The sequence below is a fragment of the Miniopterus natalensis genome, chromosome 2 (assembly GCF_054644295.1).
Source record: "Miniopterus natalensis isolate mMinNat1 chromosome 2, mMinNat1.hap1, whole genome shotgun sequence".
In the NCBI taxonomy this organism is placed as follows: domain Eukaryota; kingdom Metazoa; phylum Chordata; class Mammalia; order Chiroptera; family Miniopteridae; genus Miniopterus; species Miniopterus natalensis.
In genome coordinates, this window is record NC_142082.1 from 75,793,143 (window position 1) to 75,815,314 (window position 22,172).

At 37.9% G+C, this 22,172-nt stretch overlaps 2 protein-coding genes across 4 annotated transcripts in view; both read left to right on the forward strand.

The window, feature by feature from the left end:
- SETDB2 (SET domain bifurcated histone lysine methyltransferase 2) overlaps positions 1–18,626 on the forward strand; it is a 47,508-nt gene extending 28,882 nt beyond the window's left edge. Inside the window, exons 7-14 of one of the 2 annotated variants that reach the window (XM_016205456.2) lie at positions 1,240–1,356; positions 4,466–4,635; positions 6,133–6,352; positions 7,014–7,128; positions 8,731–8,824; positions 11,990–12,324; positions 15,269–15,357; positions 15,984–18,626. In XM_016205456.2, coding sequence (XP_016060942.2) covers positions 1,240–1,356; positions 4,466–4,635; positions 6,133–6,352; positions 7,014–7,128; positions 8,731–8,824; positions 11,990–12,324; positions 15,269–15,357; positions 15,984–16,101 — 1,258 coding nt within the window. In that variant the 3' untranslated portion in view covers positions 16,102–18,626. The remainder of the gene's footprint in view (positions 1–1,239; positions 1,357–4,465; positions 4,636–6,132; positions 6,353–7,013; positions 7,129–8,730; positions 8,825–11,989; positions 12,325–15,268; positions 15,358–15,983) is intronic. The other variant, XM_016205457.2, reaches the window with a different exon arrangement.
- Positions 18,627–19,223: 597 nt separating this feature from the next.
- The window catches only part of PHF11 (PHD finger protein 11), a 47,127-nt gene continuing 44,178 nt past the window's right edge, over positions 19,224–22,172 (forward strand). Inside the window, exon 1 of one of the 2 annotated variants that reach the window (XM_087814345.1) lies at positions 19,224–19,296. The gene's annotated coding sequence lies outside the window, so the exon portion shown is untranslated. The remainder of the gene's footprint in view (positions 19,297–22,172) is intronic. The other variant, XR_015714043.1, reaches the window with a different exon arrangement.

A 22,172-nucleotide genomic window follows, 5' to 3' on the forward strand; every position in this document is an offset into this window, starting at 1 on the left:
TTAAGCAACTTAATTGTATACCAAGCAACTAATTAAGCAACATAATTGTATATCTAAATGCTATGGAAAAGTTTAAAGGAGTTAACTAGATTGCTTATAACATGGCTTGGGTCTCAAAAACATAAAAAGCAAGTTGTAGGATAATAACTATAGTAAATATTTAAAAACAGCACAATACAATATATTATTTGTAGATCTATATGTAATTAAAAGTATAAAGGACATAGCACCAAACCTCCTGAAGTTTAGTTTTATCTGTAATGTTTAATTTTTTTATTTTTAAAAGAAGATCATATAAACAGTATGTTTTAAGTTATATACATAGGAAAAAGGACTAAACAAAATGATGACAGCTAATTCTGTGTGTTAGAAATGTGAGTGCTAATTATATTACTGCTTGTATTTTTAAACTTTGCAAACAAAATCATATAAAAAAACAGCTTTAGATTTCTACATCTGTAAATAGAATACAAATTAATGAATTTTTTATTGTTTTTTTTTTCCTGTTACAAACAGTAGCCACCATTCTTATGCATGTATGTATATACAGAAAAATACAGAAGAGAATCATCGAGGAAAAGACCTTAAAGTCACTTGTTGAACAAGGAGATAGATCCAGAGAGTTTAACCAGCTTGCCAGTAGTCATATACCCAGTTTACAGCTGAGACACCCAGGTTCCTTACTTCCTGTAAAGTTATAAGTCTCTGTCATGTTAGATAATCATTTAAATAGAGGGGAAAAAATTTTATGGTTGCATGCTTCTTGTTTAGCAAATTTATAAAAAAACAAATTGTAGTAACCAGATACCCAGCATTAACTTCCCCAATCTGTTTTCATGTCATTAGAAAAAAGGGTAATTTAAGACATCTGCAAAACTATGAGTTTGACACACATGAGTTTATCCATTATAGAAGAGTGGACCTAGGAGAATATTCATAAACAAGCTTCTGAATAGGAAATGAAAGGAATTCATTTTGAAAAGTTAAAGAAAACTCATATACTTATGTATTTATTTCATGAGCAAATAGAGATACAGTCCAGTTTATAATTATTTATAAACTTTTGATAGATATTCTCTTTCAAAGAGGTCTGTTTAAGAAGGAAGTTCAATTGTCCATGAGGCAAATGACTGTCCTAAATATAAACATCCTTAACTATATCATTTACACTTTCATCAAGACAGTCTCTTAACTTTGTACTTTTTTTATTCTTTCTCCATTCATTGCCTTCCTTTTTAGAACAAAATGTGCATGTCTTCAAATGACAGCAAGAAATGCTGAGACTTCTCCCCTGTCAGGAGATAAAATAATCACTGGATATAAATATAAAAGACTACAGAGACACATACCTACTGGGTAAGATACCTTAAGGATTTGTTGCAGGGTGTTTGTATCTTTTTTTTTTTTTTTTTATGTTTCTTTATTATTGAGAATATTAGATGTCCCCTTTTTATCCCCACTGATCCCCTCCACCTCACATCCATCCCACCCCCAGGCTGTCCCCATACCAATGTCTATGTCCATGGGTTATGCTTATAAACCTCTAAGTTCTTTGATTAATCTCTCCCCACCCATACCCCCCTCCCTACCTTCCCTCTGAGATCCCTCAGTTTGTTCCATGCTTCTATGTCTCTGGATCCACTTTGTTCATCAGTTTATTTTATTATATTCCACATATAAGTGAAGTCATGTGGTACTTGTCTTTCTCTGACTGGCTTATTTCACTTAGCATAATACTTTCTAGTTCCCTCCATGATGTGCCAAATACAGCTGCATAATATTCCACGGTGTAAATGTGCCACAGCTTTTTTATCCGCTCATCTACTGATGGGCACTTGGGCTATTTCCAGATCTTAGCTGCTGTAAATTGTGCTGCTATGAACATAGGGGTGCATAAGTTCTTTGTGACTGGTGTTTGGGGTTCCTTAGGATATATTCCTAGAAGTGGGATCACTGGGTCAAATGGCAGGTCAATTTTTAAACTTTTGAGGAAACTCCATACTGCTTTCCATAGTGGCTGCACCAGTCTGCATTCCCACCAGCAGTATACTAGGGTGCCCTTTTCTCCACACCCTGGCCAGCACTTATGGTTGACTTGTTGATGGCAGCCATTCTGAACAGGTGTGAGGTGATACCTCATTATGATTATAATTTGCATCTCTGATTAGCGACATTGAGCATTTTTTCATATGTCTCTTAGCCTTTTGTATGTCCTCTTTGGAGAAGTGTCTATTTAGTTCCTTTGCCCATTTTTTAATTGGATTGTTTGTCTTCCTTTTGTTAAGTTGTATAAGTTCCTTATATATTTTGGATATTAACCCTTTATCCAATGTGTCGTTGGCAAATATGTTCTCCCATGCCGTGGGCTCCCTTTTCGTTTTGTTGATGGTTTCTTTTGCTCTGCAGAAGCTTTTTATTTTGATGCAGTCCCATATGTTTATTTTCTCCTTAGTTTCTCTTGCCCTAGGAGATGTATCAGCAAATATATTCCTATGAAAGATGTTCTGAGATTTTACTGCCTATGTTTTCCTCTAAGATTTTCATGGTTTCATCTCTTACATTTAAGTCTGTTATCCATTTTGAATTTACTTTTGTATATGGTGTAAGTTGGTGTTCTAGTTTCATTTTTTTGCATGTATCTGTCCAATTTCCCCAATACCATTTATTGAAAAAACTGTCTTTACTCCATTGTATGTTCTTGCCTCCTTTATAAAATATTAATTGACCATAATGGCATGGGTCAATTTCTGGGTTTTCTGTTCTTTTCCAATGGTCTATATATCTGTTCTTTTTTTTTTTTTTTTTTAAATATACCTTTATTGATTTCAGAGAGAGGAAAGGAGAGGGAGAGAGAGAGATAGAAACATCAATGATGAAAGAGTCATTGATCGGTTGCCTCCTGCACGCCCCCCAACTGGGGATCGAGCCCGCAACCCAGGCATGTTCCCTGACCAGGAACCGAACCCCAATCACCTGGATCCTAGGTTAATGCTCAACCGCTGAGCTACTCCTGGCCAGGCTATATGTCTGTTCTTATGCCAGTACCAGGCTGTTTTGATAACAGTGGCTTTGTAGTATAACTTGATATCTGGTATTGTGATCCCTCCAACTTTGTTCTTTCTCAGGATTGCTGTGGCTATTCGGAGTGTTTTTTGGTTCCATATAAATTTTCAAAGTGTTTGTTCTAGATCCGTGAAATATGCTGTTGGTATTTTAATAGGGATTGCATTGAATTTATAGATTGCTTTGGGTAATATGGACATTTTAATGATGTTAATTTTTCCAATCCATGAACATGCTATATTTTTCCATTTGTTTATATCTTCCTCTATTTTTGTTTTTTCAGTGTCCTTTAGTTTTCCGAGTAAAGGTCTTTTACATCTTTAAGTTTACTCCTAGGTATCTTATTTTTTTAGTCTCTATGGTAAATGGGATTTTTTTTTAGTTTTTGTTTCTGAGAGTTCATTATTGGTGTATAAAAATGCCATCGATTTCTGGGTGTTAATTTTGTATCCTGCTGCCTTGCTGAAGTCATTTATTAAATCTAGTTGTTTTTTGGTAGAGTCTTTAGGGTTCTCTATATACAATATCATGTCATCTGCAAATAATGACAGTTTTGTTTCCTCTTACCAATTTGGATGCCTTTTATGTTTTCTTCTTGTCTGATCGCTGTGGCTAGGACTTCCAGTACTATGTTGAATAAGAGTGGTGAAAGTAGACACCCCTGTCTTGTTCCTGTTCTTAGGGGAAATGGTTTTAGTTTTTGCCCATTGAGTATGATGTTGGCTGTAGGTTTGTCATATATGGCCTTTATTATGTTGAGGTATGATCCCTCTATTTCCACTGTGCTGAGAGTTTTTATCAAAAATCAGTGTTGGATTTTATCAAATGCTTTTTCTGCATCTATTGACATGATCATGCGATTTTTGTCTTTTATTTTGTTTATGTGATGTATCACGTTTATTGATTTGCAAATATTGTACCACCAGCCTTGTGTCCCTGGAATAAATCCCACTTGGTCATGGTGTATGACCTTTTTAATATATTGCTGGATCCGATTTGCTAATATTTTGTTGAACATTTTAGTATCTATATTCATCAGGGATATTGGCCTATAATTCTCTTTGTAGTGTCTTTATCTGGTTTTGGAATTAGGCTAATGCTCGCCTCATAAAATGAGTTTGGAAGTGTTCCTTCCTCTTGGATTTTTTGAAATAGTTTGAGGAGGATAGGTATTAATTCTTCTTTGAATGTTTGGTAAAACTCTCCTGTGAAGCCATCTGGGCCAGGGCTTTTGTGTGCTGGGAGCCCTTTGATTACTGCTTCAACTTCATCAGCAGTTATCGGCCTATTTAGACTTTCTGACTCTTCCTGATTGAGCTTTGAAAGGTTGTATTTTTCTAGGAATTTATCCATTTCAGCCAGGTTGACCTGATTGATTTTCTCTTGCATATTTTATTGACAGCATTTATGAATGCAGCCTGTTGTGCAAGTGTAATCGCCAAATGTGTCAAAACCGAGTTGTTCAGCATGGACTTCAAGTGAGACTACAGGTGTTTAAAACTGAGAAGAAGGGATGGGGAGTGCGCTGCCTAGATGACATTGACAGAGGGACATTCGTTTGCACTTATTCAGGTAAAGCAAAGGTTTATTTTCAAATTACTGTATAGTAAGATGTACGCTTCTGAATCTCCATTTTACTACACAGGGCTATTGAGATCTCATAGCAAGGACAAGAGCAACAATATATGAGAAGCATCAGGGGAAGGAAAGTGCCTGGGAAATTGAGTACTAAAGGAACAAGATGCTTTAGGAGGTACCAGATGGCCCCGAAAAGAAAGGCTCAGAGATCAAATTTGAGTTATTGTGTTAGGCACATTTTTTTTTGGTCTTCATGGCTACAAATGCTTTGGAGTAAGATAAGAAAACTTTTTAAATAGGAAAACTAAATTCCTGAATTATCAATCTAAGACTACCTTATTCAATGTTTTAAGCTATTAGAATTTAATAAGGTAATTTTGTAATAAATACCTACATGTAGTGATTCAGGCAGTGACTTTAGGCAACATACTCCATCTCAGAGACTCCAGAGAATTTCCCACATTCTGAGCAAAACTTTCCACCCAGTGTGGTACAGTTGTACAGTTATTGACTTTAGGGCTACAGCCCCCAGGATAGACATGTCAGTTTCCAGTAGTCTTGACCAGTTACCCCAGAGTGTGAGGCAAAGATCCTCACTCTCTGTGTTTCCCAGGAAATGAGGAGGGTACAGGAAACATGGCTCTAGAGCCAGTCTAAAGGAAATGTGTTGGTCTAGGCAGCAGGGACCAGAACAATATTCCTCATTTGAATTTCCAGGTTCACTTCAGTGAGGGCAAGAATTATCAATATTCAGAATAGCCACACTTGGATTCCTGTCACATACCCCTTATAGACACACAACTTGCCTAGACAATTCTCACATTTCTTAAAATAACGCTTTGATGAAAGTCAGCAGCTGCTTATAAAATGCCAAATAGTATCCAGGAAGTATTGTCTTTATCTACATTGCCAGAAAATGCAACTAAGGAATCTCTGATCCAGTTACTAACTTTGACTTGGTAACTGTAATTTTGAGTGCCTTGGGGGGAAAAAAATGCATAAACTTTAGACTAAGATTTTAATGTTACACTAGAACTTAATATGAGAACAAGGGGGACATATCACCACAGATTTAAATAGGTCACTTTATAAAAAGAGTATTGATTTTAAATGATAAAGTGTTTTTAACTTGACACCAAAGCTACAGTGTCAAGGCTAGAGTTCACCTCTCTAATTTTCTAGAATGCTTTCTGATCTGTATTTTTGTTTTATATTATTATAGCTAAATTTCTTTCATGTTATACCAAAACAGACAAATGTGGTTTTTTAATGTCCTATATTTTTTCATATACTGGAAGATATGAAATTTCTTAATGGTCTTTTATTATTTCTTGTAGTAGTTTTCTAGGATATTAATGTGTTTATCTTCATTCTGGAAATAAGGTATACCTCACAGGGTTCTTTAGTAATAGAGGAGAATAGAGAAGTCCTTTTGTTGCTTAGCAATTACTATAGTATCTTTTGTCTTGCTAAACTCTTACTTTCTGCTAGGAAGATTACTAAGCAGATCTAACACTGAGAAACCTGATACTATTGGTGAAAATAGAAAAGAAGACAATATTATGAAAAATATGTTTTCAAAAAAGAGGAAAATAGAAGTTGCAGATTACGAAGTCGAAGTTATCCCATTAAAATTGGAAACACATCCTAGAAGTGCTAACACTGAAGAGTGTCCACCTAAGTTCAATAATAATCCAAAAGATCCTGTTACGTAAGTAAGATTTTAGGAACCCATTCAAAAATTGATCTGTATTACTGGTCAAGAGAGGTGGTTTCTCTCCTCTTCTCTCCTCTTCTCTCCTCTTCTCTCCTCTTCTCTCCTCTTCTCTCCCCTCCCCTCCCCTCCCCTCCCCTCTCCTCCCCTCTCCTCTCCTCTCCTTCTCTTCTTCTCCCCTCCCCTTTCTCCCCTTTCTCCCCTTTCTCCCCTTTCTCCCCTTCCCCCCCTTCCCCTTCCCTCCCTCCCTCCCTCCTTCCTTCCTTCCTTCCTTCCTTTTTTCTTCCTTTCTTTCTCCCCACCCCTATATATCCCTCCTATATATAAACTTGCTTCAAGTTGTAAGTTTAACACTGAGAAATCTATGACACTCAGATTTAAAAATCTAGCCAACATAATTTTATTTCCCCAGTGTTGTACTTCTGGAGTTTTACCTTTAAAAACTATAATGTCATGCTTTGCAGTTCTTTTTATTTTCTATCACCATTCTATTTCCAATACTTTTCATGATTTTCTCCTTTTTTTAACGTTTTAAAATGATTGACTTTAAAATATGATTATATTCTGGTAAGGGTCAGGCATAAATGTTATTACTTAGATTAATTTCTAATGAATATTTCTGTAACATTATCTAGAATAACTCTTTTTTTCTTTTCAGAGAAATGAAATATAACAGTATTTCAAGAATTCAGTATCATTCAGTTATTAGAACTCCAAAAACCAAGAGAGCCAGTATTCAACCTGATGAGGAAAAGATGGTAAAACTGCAAAATGTAGATACGGCCCTTCTGAGAACATGAACTATTATCTCACCTTTCTATCTTTTACTTAGTTCAGATTATTTGTGCTACTTAAAAATATGTAGGATTTCTTTTACTGTTTTGAAATGGGTCTACTGTTGAAGTGTTAATGACCACATTTTATTTACTTAGTATCCTTCTGGTGGTTAGCATGTTCCCAAACTTACGTTTTTAAGGAGAATGTTCTGATTGTGTTACACTAAGACTGAGAGCTATCCTGTTTTGAGAATTTATAGAAACTAAAGTGATTGAGTTGATAAGAAGAAGAAAAATATTAAGAAAAATAATAGAGTAACTTGGGTTAAGGAGATAAGGTTGTGAGATGCATGAAAAAGAAGACATGCAACCAAATTAAAGGTCATCCAGAAAGCAACATTTTACATGATAGCCTCTGAAGGGACACTTTTCAGTCTGAACTGAGAAGACTAACTAGTCAGACTATAACTTAGAAGCAGAGAAAGAAACAGGAAAAAAGAGAAGGGTAGACATAATGGTAGTTCACATTAGGGCTTTGACAAAAAATAAAAACTCTGCTCTGGGTGGTTTGCAAATTTTGCCCTCTGCCTACTAACCTATAGTAGGAACCTCCTCAGTATCACATACATAATTATGAAAAGACTGGGCCATGGGATCACATAGACTTGGGTTTCACCTCCAGCTCTGCTCCTTTCTAGCTGAGTGATATCTCCTTGTCTAAATTTCTTTATCTGTTAAATGAGGATAATAGTATCTAAGTCAGGAGGATTGAGATACATCAGAAACATGTTTGACACTCAGGTAAATGCTCAATAAATGTTGGCCATTTAAGTACTTGAATACCATTAATGGTCAGCTTTCACTGAGCAGTTAGTTTTGTCACGCATTGTGCTAAGCAGATAACTCTTTTAAAAAGTTAGTACTATTTGAAGTAACGGCAGTGTCTATAATATATAAAGATAGGCAACTTCTTTAACCTTTTTTTTTTAATATGTCTTTATTGATCTCAGAGAGAGAAAGGGAAAGAGAAAGATAGAAACATCATATCATGAGAGAGCCATTGATTGGCTGCCTCCTGTATGCCCCCTACTGGGGATCCAGCCCACAATCTGGACATGTGCCCTGACTTGGAATCAGACTTCGATCTCCTGGATCATAGGTCAATGCTCAACCGCTGAGCCATGCCGGCCGAGCTAACCTTTTTTCGGACGTAGAAACTAGCTAGAGTGTTTTTATCTTTGTACATCTTACACTTGATGCCAAATTCATAGTCTGGTATCAGAATTGAGGTATACAAACAAATGTATTTGAATTTATTTTGAATTTTAATGCCTAAAGAATGTCTTGACTGTCTTATAGTCTTTATAGCTATAGCTTACTAACATGCCTACAAGTAGAACATAGCCAAAAGGGTTCCATCACTCCTAAGTTTCCTTAAAATATATCAGCTCCGAGGTTTTCAAAACCAATGTAGTAGCTACAGTCTATGAAGATTGACACTTGATGAAAGAGGCCTAACTGCTAAATTAATTCCTTTTCCTGACCTAGAAGGTAACATCTTCCTTGTTTTATTTTGTTTCGTTTTGTTTTGTTTTTCAGGGATTTGCTTCCTCAGAATCTGTCACTTCTGAAGATAATGATAGATTTAAACCAACCCAAGTACATCTGAACTCTAAAGCCAAGGAGATGAAAAGTAGGCTTTGTTTAACTCTGTGCCTGCCTCTTCTGCCTTTTTGTCTGTCTTGCTCAGTATCTGTGGCTTATTTTCTCAGACTCCAATACAAACATGCTGCAGTCACACAAAAGTTAATGCTTGTCTAAATTTTGAGAGGTCGGCAATCTGTGTGGTTTGTGGGCCAAGACTAGACTATCATCTGTTTATGTATAGCCCATGAGCTAAGATGATTTTTACCTCTTTAAATAACTGATAAAAATGAGATGAATAATATTTTATGATACTTGGAAATTATATGAAATTATAATTTGTGTCCATAACTAAAGTTTTATTGAAACATAGCCACACTCATTCATTTACATATTATCTCTACTTTCGTGCTATAGCAGCAAAGCTAAATAATCGTGACATAGACCATATGGCCAAAAAAATGCCTAAAATATTTACTATTTTGCCCCTTATAGAAGATGCCACCAGTGACCTGACATATGGCAGGTAGGAGTGGGGTGGACAACTCTTAGTTTACATTGTCCACAGTGTTATCTGTGGCTTTGGAAACATTGTCCAAAGCAGCCATTTCCTAACTTGTTTGGGGCTTCTTTAAAAATAAAGACACAGTATTCTAGCCAACACTGCTGCTGGAGATGCTCAGCAAAAAGTGAAAATATAGCTACCCTGAGTGCTTGTATTTCAGTGTTACCAACCCTGCCACAGTCAGTAACACAACTTGACAAACCTGGGTTTTGGTACTTTTGCATTTCAATACATCCCACAGGGAGGAGATGTTGCTGAGAGATGATCTATTACCTCTTCTCCCTTTGAGCTTCCTTATATCTGCACTCCCAATTCCCTGCCTGGTCTTAAAGGATGGATATTGGAGGAGGCAAAGCAACTCCTTGACTGAAAGGTCTATGAAGAAAAGGCATTTATGTATTATAATTATTTCACCATTGTAGGGGAGGAAAAAATATCTTCCTCTCCCTGTCTTAGGTTGTGTGGCTGGGGTCCTATAAATTAGGCTGACAGAACAAACAAGTTTATTACCATTACCATGTGTGTTTTACATGTAACAGATGGGACTGCAGTAATTCCGCTTATCCACTGTTTCACATTCCATGGTTTCAGTTATCCACCATTTACCACAGCCCAGAAATACTGAATGGAAAAATTCCAGAAATAAACAATTCATAAGTTTTAAATTGCACATCATTCTGAATAGCATGATGAAATCTTGTGCCAACCCACTCCGTACCACCCAGGATATGAATCATCCCTTTGTCTAGGGTATCCACACTGTATATGCTACTTGCCTGTTACTTAGTAGCCATCTTAGTGATCAGATTGACTGTTGCGATATTGCAGTGATTATCTTCAAGTAACCCTATAGTAGCCTAACTATATCACAATGCCCACGTCATTCACCTCATCATGTAGGCATTGTATCATCTCATAATCATCACAAGAAGAAGGGAGAGTAAATTACAATAAGATATTTTGAGAGAGAACACATTCATATAACTTTTATTACAATATATTGTTATAATTCTATTTTATTATTAGTTATTGTTAACCTCTTACTGTGCCTAATTTCTAAATTAAACTTTATCTTAAATATGTATGTATAGGAAAAAAACATAGTATTTCTAGGATTCAGTACTTTCCACAGTTTCGGGCATCCACTAGGGGGCTTGGAATGTATTTCCCACAGATAAGGAGGGACCTGCTGTACTCAGAATTCTGGCTTATCTAGAACCTTAGCCAAAGAACAATAAATTTTTAGAGTTAGGGCAAGACAAAGGAAAAGCACCTTTAGTCTCTAGGGGTAGCAAATTGTGGGAAGGCAAATACATGAGAAACCAGTGGTATATATAGGCTAGTCAAGTTTGTTATATAGATTTCTCTGGTTGAGTCTACGGGATGATAAAGGTCTAAAATTGTCTCCGGTGATTAACTTTTAACTTCTGTCCTTCCTGGTAGGAGGAGAGACACTTTTGTAAATTTATGGCCTGCTTTTAGGCAGATAGGGGGAGGCAGAGAGCTTTTCTTGCATATGCTATTTAAATAATTCTTATGCCAAAGAGGCATATTTTGGGATGACATATTCTGATTTCCTTCACCATTTTAATGCAAGTGAACCATAGTGAGTACTATTGCTTTTGATTCTTTTGCCATTTTCATTGACCACTACAATGTATATGGCAGGCATATTAAAAAAATATTATTATCTGTTAGTGCTCACAAGTGATCTATGATTAAAGTATGAGTACATGTAGGAATAGCAGCCAGCAATAGTAATGATTAAACTAAGAACATTGATTTTAGAGAAATGCAATTTCTTTATGCCACTGACGTGGCACAAGGTTTTTAAAAAATAAATGATTTTGCTTATTTCACTTGACATGCATTCATACTTTTGAATATTCTAAAAAATATATTTCTAAAAACAATTAAGCAGTTTATCTTCTTCTAAAGTATTATTGTTTGTAAAAGTGTGATTATTGAATGGTCATCTAGAAAATGAGCACTAATGTGTACAAAGCCTATAGCAATATAGTTATTGTAGAGGGTGACTTTGACAGGGTCTTTTTAGGCCTTCTTTGGTATCTTAAAGGCCTAGAGTGTTCCCTACACACCACTGTTACAGCTGTCTAAAATATGCTTAGGCCTGGTTGGGTTGCTCAGTTGGTTAGAGCGTTCTGATACGCCAAGGTTACAGGTTTGATCCCTGGTCAGGGCACATACATGTAAGAAGCAACCAATGAATGCATAAATAAGTGAAACAACAAATCGATGTTTCTATCTCCCTCTCTCCCTCCCTCATGCTTTCTCTCTTCCTCTCTCTAAAATCAATTAGAATATACTTAAATTCAGATTCCAAAGTTGAAGAGAGGCAACATGTAGATTCATTAAAAGGAATAATTATGTAGTAGAAAGAAGGCCAAGTTTGGAACCAGACATTTCTGAGTTTGTTACCCCACTTCTCTTCTTATTGTGGGTCAGGTGAATCCCTTAACCCTGCAGAGGCTCAGAGTTTTCGTATATAAAATTAGAGTGCTGTCTACCTTAACACATTGTAAGGATTAGTGGTAATGAAAGTAACTAGCATTTAATTAGTATTGTTAATCTCAGCACTATTACTCAACCAAGCATTTTCCTGACAATTCTTTCTAAAATGTTTATTAGTGGATGCAAGCTCAAATCAAGTTGAAGACTCTGAAGACAAATTGCTGATTGAATCAGATGTGATAGATATAACTAAATGTAGAGAAGAAAATTCACCAGGGGACACATGTAACCAAGCAACCACAATGGATAATCAGGATATTATGAAGTTTGAGGTTCAAATACTAAAGCCCCAAGAGGAAAAATCTCCAGCATGTCAAAACCAGAATGTCTTTTGTAATAAAAAGTTGCCAAGTAAAACCAAGAATACTTCATCTGAATCTCTAAAGTTCAATAAAGGAAGTGTATTTTTATTGGATGCCACAAAAGAAGGAAATGTGGGCCGCTTTCTTAATGTGAGTATATGGGCTAAGATTTACATTTTGAAACTTTTGTGTGTGTGCTTTTTAACAAAATTATAAGGAAAATATGATTAACAAATTCTAATGCCAGACTACCTGGATTAGGATGCCAGTTTTCTACTTGTATGTTACTTGACCTCATACCTTATTTCTGACTTCTATAGTGTGGGGATAATAACTGAGTCATAGGATTAAATTAATTATATATACTATGTAAAGTGCTTAAACAGTACCCGGCACATAGTAAACATTTGCTTAAGAAAATGATATAAATGGTATATAAGAAAATTATTTACATTTATTGAAAGGTTTTCAGGATTTGTACTTCCAAAAAATCATAGTGGACACAGAATAAATTTCTGTTTTGAGTCTTATTCAGAGATGCCTCTAATAGGTCAAAAAATCAGTTGGAGATATTTATGTTTTACTTTCAGTAAGTTTTGAATGATTTAGTGGCTTAGTATAGAAAACCAGTACATTTTTCAGAATATTGCATTTAACTATCCTACCCCTTTTTCTAATTCCCAAACTATAGTCATTTTCTGTTTGTGTGTATGTTTGGGATATATAAATAAGATTTATTTTCACTTATATAGAAAAGTATTCATGATTCTTCTGATTTTATGGTTAATTGACACTTAAGACGCCTGTGATCTTCAAGATAAGAGTAGTAATTTGTATTATTGATCATATCTCTTGTGTAAGGCGAAATTGGCGTTACCTTGTAGCTTTCCCCGTAGACTTTTATTCTATCCTGCTTCCTACCATCAGACATTAATTATCAAAGAATGTATGGCCCCAGGAATACTATAGGGGAAAAGATCCCCTTCAACCTCTAGTCCCATTGTCTATATAGTCTTTAGTGGACTGGACCATGGGAAACCCTGAGCCATCTGATTGAGAGCTGAGCCAGACCCTTCTGCATGCCTCCCCAATCTCTGGGTTCCACTTTGTCTTTGCTTATCCTATCCAAGAAAGTAAAGAGTCATGGAAGGAGGACAAGGACTTTGATCCCTTCCACACATCCTTTGGAAAGGTCCACTCTAGCACCCTGGATGTGGGCTTAATTGTTCTCTCTAATCTGTATCAGAGCTCTTCTTTCTCCTTGTTGGGTGGAATTAGTGGGATAGGCAGCCTTAACTTTTCCCTTAAAGGTGAAAGAAGGGAAAAACGAATGGCCCGTGATTCTCATAAACATTCCCTTTGACACCTTTAAGGTAAGCTGCTCCTCTTTAGATGTTACATTTGAATGGTTTGAAATTTATGTGCAGTGATAATTTTACTTGTAATTCAGCTGCCATCAGGAGAAAAAATATTCTTAAGTCAGAAGAATCTTTAAAATCAAAGGGCTTTTTCCTTGCTAGGTGAATCTGCTAATTCAGCTTGTTTCTTTTTCTCTCTCCTAGTTAGGAGAATACTTGGTTAAAGAGGAATAGAATTCTCTCTTCCCTTACTTTGTTCCCCAGCTGCTGCTCTCTATCCCACTTTGACTACTTCTGCAGTGTTGCCAAACATTTCAGGAAATCCGTTAAAGAATCCCCAGCAAAAGACTGTCATGGCTTTATTTCCCATCAGTTATGTTGAATGATGGCTGCACCAGCACGATTGGATTGGTTTCACCTCTCCCAATCAGCACATCAGCCAGGTCCCTCCCTTGTTTATAGGGAAAAAAAAAGAACAGGTTCTTTCTTTTTTTTTTCTTCCATCCATCCTTTTTTTAAAAATTTTTTTACCTAGATAATACATTTACATGATTTAAAAGTTTAAATAAAATAATAAGCCATGCAGAATACATACATATAGCTAAAGAGAATTCTATTTCAAGGTAACTCTAAGCCTGCCCAGTAAGCGCCATGAGTCAAGATTATTGGTCCAAATTAAAAGTATGGACAGAAAATTATCATTGAAATTAAATGCTGGCCCACATGTCCAAGGAATATTGTGGGGATTTGATTCTTTTATTAAACTGGTGATGGATGAATGTGTGGAGATAACAGCTAGTGAGCAATAGAACAATATTAGAAAGGTGGTAATAGGAGGAACTAGTATCATCATGTGTAGAAGTCTTGGAACAAGTATAAATAATGGTTATGCTCAGCAGTACTTACACAAGCCCCCTTTCCAAAGGGCCTCTTTTAACTATGATGCAAAACTCCGGTTGTATATAGTCTTCATATTAAACTTTTATGTTTTGTTGAAAAAAGAAACATACCTTGAGAAGTACTATACCCCCATTTACCCTGCCCCCATTTGGAGACTCTGTATAGTAAAATTTTTATTACTTTCTCATTTATTCTTATACTGTTTCTTTATGCAAATACAAGTAAATATAAATATGTGTTCTTACATAAAAGATAGAATATTATTGTCACTGTCCTATACCATGTTTTTTAAATTGACAATATACCCTGGATATCTTTCCATATCAGTACACAGATACTGATTGTTTTTGCTCATAGTTGCATAGAATTCCATTGCGTTGATATACCAAAGTTTATTTAACCAATTCTCTTTAGATAGTCTTTTGGGTTGTTTCCAAACTTTTACTGTTAAAAACAATGCATGATGAATAATCTTTCACATAGATACATGTGCAAATGTATCTGTAGAATACATTATCAAATAAAGGGTTGCTGAATCAAAAGATACATGCATTTATAATATTGATTAATCTTGACAAATTATCTTCTTTAGGGATTTATACCATTTTGCATTCCTACCAGCAAGATTTATAAGAGTGTCAGACAGGCTTTTCTGAATGGATTCCTACTATTAACAGGATTATTGTGAGCTATGATATTTTACATATTAGTCAACAAAAAAGGGAAAGAAGCAAAAATAAGTGAGCTTTGTTGGAAACAATGGTATTATAATGTTTTAAAGAATAAGACATCAAACTTTATGCTGTATCTAACCTCTGTTTTAATTTTTTTAACAGCATAGTTGTTGCCCAAATCTTTTGGTACAGAATGTTTTTGTAGAAACACATGACAGGAATTTTCCATTGGTGGCATTCTTCACCAACAGGTTTGAAAATTTTTATGATTTAATTATGAAATTGTGACTTTAAAAGTAACAGTAGAAGAAAAAAAGAAACTAGACAGAGGGACAGGGATGGGAGCAAAAAAATAAAAGAAAAATATGAAAAGATATGTGCTCTAGCCCCTAATACCTAGTACCCTAGAATATTCAGTTATCCCAAACTCTTCCTACTCAGCAAAATTTTAAACAGCTGAAATTTCAATTCTTATTTCCTTTTAGAACTAATGACTGAAAAGGCTAAGGATGGCAGTTCTCACCCAGTTCAGTTCAGGGGATAAATGATACAAACTGCATCTGCATTAAGTCAGAACTATTGTATACCCAACTACCACTCTGCAGGCCTCATTACATCACCAGGTTCCGTTGTTTGCGTTGTTTGCAAACCACACTTACTTCCTCATAAATATTGACAGATTTCTTCTTTCTTAGGATTTTAGTAGATTTGAAATAAAACTCAAATGATTATTCTTCTAATGAAAGAGCATTCCTAATTGGTGGGTGTCAGAGAGAATACACTGTAGTTTTGAGGATGGTTAATGATGTTAATAAAATTGATATAATCAAGTTTGGTTAATTCAGGGTAATTATTTTTTTTAATTTCTACTTTCTAGGTATGTGAAAGCAAGAACAGAACTAACATGGGATTATGGTTATGAAGCTGGGACTGTGCCCGATAAAGAAATCCTCTGCCAATGTGGAGTTAATAAGTGTAGAAAAAAAATTTTATAAACCTGTAGCTAATGCCTGTTCATGAAATTAGCTTATCAAGCTGAAATTAGAGCTATGCAAATGAATGTTCAGTTGTCAGTGGAATTTATAGTTTGCGATCCATCAAGAGAATTCCTCTCAGTCTACTCTTGTCAGGGGGTTCATTTGTGTGACTTAAAAATGCTAGGAACAAAATAAGGACAGTTTCATACACATAGGGTATCTCTTTATTCTTTCTGCTATTCAACTTTACATGAGTAAGATAAAAGTGTATATTTTCTATGAAGTACTGCTATATAACTTGTAACTTATTTGTAAATTATATATTGAAAAACAAATGTCACAATAGAATTCAGTTGTTCTTGTTTTTATTATTATCTTTGAGTTCATGGATCCAAAGGGCCACATTTCATGACTTTACTTACAAAATTAATTTATGTTTAATTCCTGGCAAATAATTTAACCATTATGAGCCATAAGGTGGGCAACAGAGTGAGTACTATAGCTCCATGAAGCACTGTCCATCCCATTGAGTGAGAAGAGGTGAGAAGCCCTTCTATAGGGAAGATTTTGGCAAACTCTTTGGGATGAAACTGCTTTTCCACAGATTCTCTGTATTCCTTCAATACAAACACAGGAAAAGAGGGAATAGAAACCTAGAGGAGGTGGAAGATTTTTGTTCTAGATAGGGTACAGCCATAAGAAAAAGAAACCTGGAAACTAGTCAGACTTGGCTTATTTAGGCCAAAAGGGATTGTGCTGGGCAAGAATTTCATTTCAAAAACAAAACAGAACTGAGCTGTAGAGTCTGAAACAGCCCCTTGTATTCGGGCATGATGTGCAAATTGTTTTTCTAGAAAAAAAGGGAAGGAGTTTGATATAGGTTACCTAGCCCTGATCTAGTGGAAATGGGGCTGGGAATCTCCAAGAGTCAAAACTAATTTTATCCTGTATATCTGGCTGTCAGGAACTGCCCGCCCCTGGGACCAGGATGGGAATCCTAGCTCAAAAAGGAGTATTGATTCTGGGTTTAGCTTGGTTACCTTTCAAAGTTCATTCTAAGTTTAGATGCAATGTAATTTCTAAAAAATATTGAACTAGGTGAAAATTTAACTTGAAATTGTTTTAGAGTGGGAAACCAAAGAACTAGAAAATACTGGTAAAGCACATCCTCCAGTACCTTTTGAAAAGGAAAAATGAGAGGTAAATACTTTGAGACCTTGCATGTTTGAAAATGTTATTGTACCCTTACACTTGGTTGCTATTTTGACAGGGTATAGAATTTTTGAGTAACCTCCATTCCCAATTTTGAAAGCTAAGCTTTCAGTGCTGCTGCTAGGAAGTTTGAAAACGTTCTCGGTTTGACATCCAGGGTTACTGTTGGAAGTCAGATGCCATTCTGTTCTTTTTGTATATGCAACCAGTTTTTATTGCTCTTGAAGCTTATAGCATTACTTTGTCTCAGTGTTCTGTTCCTGGTAAGGGTCCATTTTCATCCCTTATAACTGGGTGCTTGGTGGGATCTTTCAAACTTTGACTTTCAGGGAAATAGTTTTGAACTCTTTCTTTAATGATTGCTCATCTGTTCGTTCTTTCTAGAATTCCTGTTATCCAGATGGTAGACCTCCAGGATTGTTTCTCTAATTTTCTTATCTTTTCTCTTAATTTCCAGCTCTGTCTTCTAGCTGTACTTTCTAGGAGATTTCTTCAACTTAATTTTCAAACTTATCTAATGTGTTTTATTTTTCTGGTCTCAGATTTTTAATTTCTAGGGCTCTCTTTTCTTCCCTTAGTGTTCTTTAATAGTATCTTTCTTTGGTTCATGGTTGTAGTATATCTTTGAATGTGGGGGGGGGGGGGGAGGACTCATCCATCCATATATATGTATATTTTCTTCCTGCATATTCTGTGACTGCTAAGTTTCATTTCTTTGTTTTCCCTGTATGTTTCCTTTGGTGTTTGTTTTTTTGTTTTGTTTTGTTACAGGCTTTCCTCATTGATGGTAGTGGTCTACTCCTGCTTAAGAGTAGAGCCCTAAAATGCTGAAATTATAAACTAAGAGTGGTGGAAGGTGTTCTTCAACTGCTTCACTATGACCTAGCTGAATTATTCAATCTCTATTTCAGTCTCTTTAGGACTTTGCCTGGCAAGGAATACAAGCCTGATTCTGAGACATACAGTATAGTAATATCACCATAATTAAGGGTGCATCACGGTAAAGCAAGTGGTAATCTTTTTGCTGATGGAGGGTCTTGCCTTCAATTTGTTAAAAAAACAAAACGCAACACTGTGAAGTGCAATAAAACTAAGCGCAATAAAATGAGGTGTGCTTGTAACTCTTCTGTCCACCTGCTTGAAATGCAAAAAACTTTGTTGTAAGAGTCCATTCTTTTCTCCTGTTTTGCAGCCCCACACTCTTCTGTAATCCATTTACGTGTTCGTCCAGACTATCCAACTTACTGTTTTTAATACTGTTTGTCTTTTCTGCTGTCTCCAAATTGCCCTCTTTCCTCTTTAAAATTTGCTCAAATTGCAGGATCTCCAGAAGTTTTCTTTTAATTACTCAGCAACCCCCAATTCTGTGCTGCTTTTCCAGAACAATTTACTTTCCAACTGTATGTTCTCTACATGTATATGTTAATATGCACTGAAAACCACCTCTTGTATGGTGCTGTGTACCCCATGGGTGCTAAATAAAGCCTTGCGACTGGTAACGAATTACGGTTGGTAAATTCTGCACCCGTTTATGATATACCTACATAGTCCAAACTCTAATACAATTATTAAAAGAAACGGCGAACCTCTCAGAAAAGCAGTCATTTCTCCAACTGAACACAGGGGCTTTGGCCCCCTTGCTTCCAACCATGGGAGGGGAAATGGGGGCGCTAAAAAGAGAAGAAAAAAATTAAACTCGGACCCGGAGAAGGTGCGAGCTCCTGCTCGGCGGCGAACTCCACCTGCTAGCCCGGCGGCGGCCCTTCCCGCTGGGGACTTTTTGCCGAGCGGGGGAAATAAGTCATCTCGGGTTTTCCGGCGGCTGCGAACTTCCGGAAGCGAGCGCCGCGCGCAGCAGCCACACCGCGGCCGAGAGCTGGGCCATGGAGCCGGCGCCGGCGGCCGGGAGCTCGGCCTCGGGCCCGGCGCCGCCGCCCCTGCCTGAGGGGCCCTGCAACGCCGAGTCGGAGGCGCCCGAACCAGTGCCGGGCCCCTCGAGCAGTGAGTACCCGGCGGGGCGGGGCGGGGCGGGGCGGCGAGATCGGGAAAAGACGGGTTCATCCCAGGACCTTCCGCCGCAGGTCGCGGCCTTTGGGGCCTGGGTCTCGCCTCCTGAGCCGCCGAGGCCGCGCGGACAGACTCGGCTCAGCAGCAGCGAGGCCCCACGGAGTTCACCTCGGGGGGTCGTGGGGCAGTTCCGAGTGGCCAGGATAACTTCCGTGTACCGCCCCCACCGCTGATGGCTCAGCGCATTGCTGCTGTCCTCTGTTAGCGTTGGCATCAGGGCCGGCCGTGTGAACTCCAGTGAGCTTTCTCTCCCGGCGCGGCTCCACCCATCTGTAAGACAACGGAGAGGTGCCTGGGAGAGGTGGGCTTGTCACCTTCTTTAAGAGAAGTGGTTAGCTAGACCTCAGGAAGCAGTTTGGAAAGTTTCCCCAAAGAATGTGACTTTTTGGAACCATCTCCTCCTCTACATTTACTATTCAAGTCCTCAACGGCGCTCTCCACGAGTGAGGAGTCTTCAGAGCGGGCTCCTTCCTTAAACAGGAGAGCAGTTCCTACCGTGTGCCAAGCGCAGAGATGGGTGCTGGCCGTGCAGAGATGAGTTAGGCAGACCCGCCATAGAGAATAGTAGGCAACTCATATGACCTGGTTAGTGCCACAGAGGCACAAATGAGGGGCTCTTAACCTAGTGATCACAGAAAGCTTTTTGGAGGCGAGGACATGGATCTTAAAGGGCAAGTCGGAGAGAGAGAGGTTGAAAGGGTGTTCCAGACAGGTGATGACAAGAGTAAAGGCATCAGCCGCAAAACGTGTGGCAACCACAAGTCAAGCAGTTTGAATATTTCATTCAGCTAGTATATATATGGAGTGCAAGATGAGGAGTTAAGGTCCCATCCTGACATTTTCCCCAAACTCCAGGCTCATATAACCAGCTTTATCAGTGCCTGGAATGATCTCAAACTGAATATGTCCCAAAGAGAACTCTTGTTTCCTCACATACAACACCCACATAATCCAAACCTGCTCAACCACCAGCTTTCCCCATTTTATGCACCCAGTTACTCAGGCCAGAAACCTTAGAGGCACCGTCAGTGCCTCTCTTTCCTCCTCACCTCCCATCTAATGCACTAGTCAGATCAGTCAGCTTTGTCTTTAAAATATATCTAGAGTTTCACTACTCATCACCACCTCCATCACGACCATTCCAATCCCTGCCTGGACTATTGGGCTCCTGGTTTCTACTAACCTCTCATCTGTGCAGCAGCCAAAATCTTTAAAAAGCAGAAAGCAAATGTGATTCTCCTACTCAAAGCCCTCCAACAGTCTCATTACTTTCAGAATAATCTCTTACTCTTACTAATGGCTTACATGCACCCATCTTGATGACTCTGCCACCTTTCTCACTGCCTTGTGGGTCCTCTACGTCCCCAAACCTGTCCCTGGCTCAGGGTCATTTGCATCCCATTTCTCACTTCCCCGCCATATTTAAGTCTCTGCTCAAATGTATCCTCCACAGCCCTGCCTGCCCTGTTTTAAAGAGCACCCCACCCCCCAGCCCTTACTCTATCTCCTGTTGTGTTTTTCCAAAGCACTTACCACTACCTGAAAAAAACACTTGTTTGATGTTTGTTTCTTCTAGTAGAATGTTAAGTTCCATGAGAGTTGAAACTTGTCTTATTCTCTGCTATGTTTCTAGTGCCTAGAACAGTAAGTACATAGCAGGTTCTCATTAAGTATTTGTTGAAGGAATGAATGGGCTTGTGTGTACCACTAAGGAGCTTGGCTTCTATAGGCGATCAGGAAAGAAACATGGGCAGATGTACATTTTAGACAGATCACTCAGGCAACAAGGTGAAGAATGGAGTGGAGTCAGGACGGGGAAAGCAGAAGCAGGGAGATGAGATTATCAGAATGGACCAGGTGAAAGACAATGAGGGCATGGCAGACCACCTTCCATACCGCTGCGAGAACTCGCTTTCTCTCCAATACACACGTGGGCACACAGACACGTGTGCCTATACACAGAGAGGTCTGACCATGGTGCTTTGGGTGTTAATTAGGACTTACTGACTGCAAATAGTACAGAAACAATTTGATCTAATTTAAGCAAGGGGATGCTTGGTATTGGGAATCATGGGGACCAGATTCACAAGTCCCAGGAACACGGATGCTGTAGCGTTTTGCAGAAAGGGCCAAGAACTAGGACCCAAGAAGCCATCATAAGCTTTGACAGCACTCTCCTCTCTCTTATTTCTGCATCTCTCAGCTTTGTTCTTCTTTCTTTTGTCCAGTTTTTCTGATAATGGAATAGAAGATGGCTACATTCACAGCCTTCCAGTTTTTACATCTTCAAGAAAACAGCCCAATCTGAACTAAAATCTAAATTCTGTATATTTAGGACATGAGCAGGTGGGTCCTCTGGTACTGTCAGCTGTGCCAAGGGAAGTGGAGTCCCATAGTACAACATGCCTGCTGGGGGGCATCCCTGTGTGTGAGTGTGAGCTAAACAGATACCCTAAAATAGTTCACTGAACATCCTACTCCTTAGCTGCTCACTGCCTCTTCCCCACAACATATACTGTACATCCTTATTCCAGTTTATACATTCTATAGCTGTTCCCAGTACTGCATTCGGACTATCCCAAATACATATTCAGTCACACTTCTCCCAAAGTTATATCCAGTCATGTCATCCAGAGACAATGATGGAGCCATTCATTTTCCAAGTCCATTACCAAGTCCATTATCAAGCCTCTAGGTATTGTCTTCTCTTCTGTTTGGTCTTCATCCAACTGAAGTATGCTCTCAGTGGATTCTGTGATAAAGCTGACTTCCGCTACATATCTGATATATAATGAAAGAACTAAAATAGT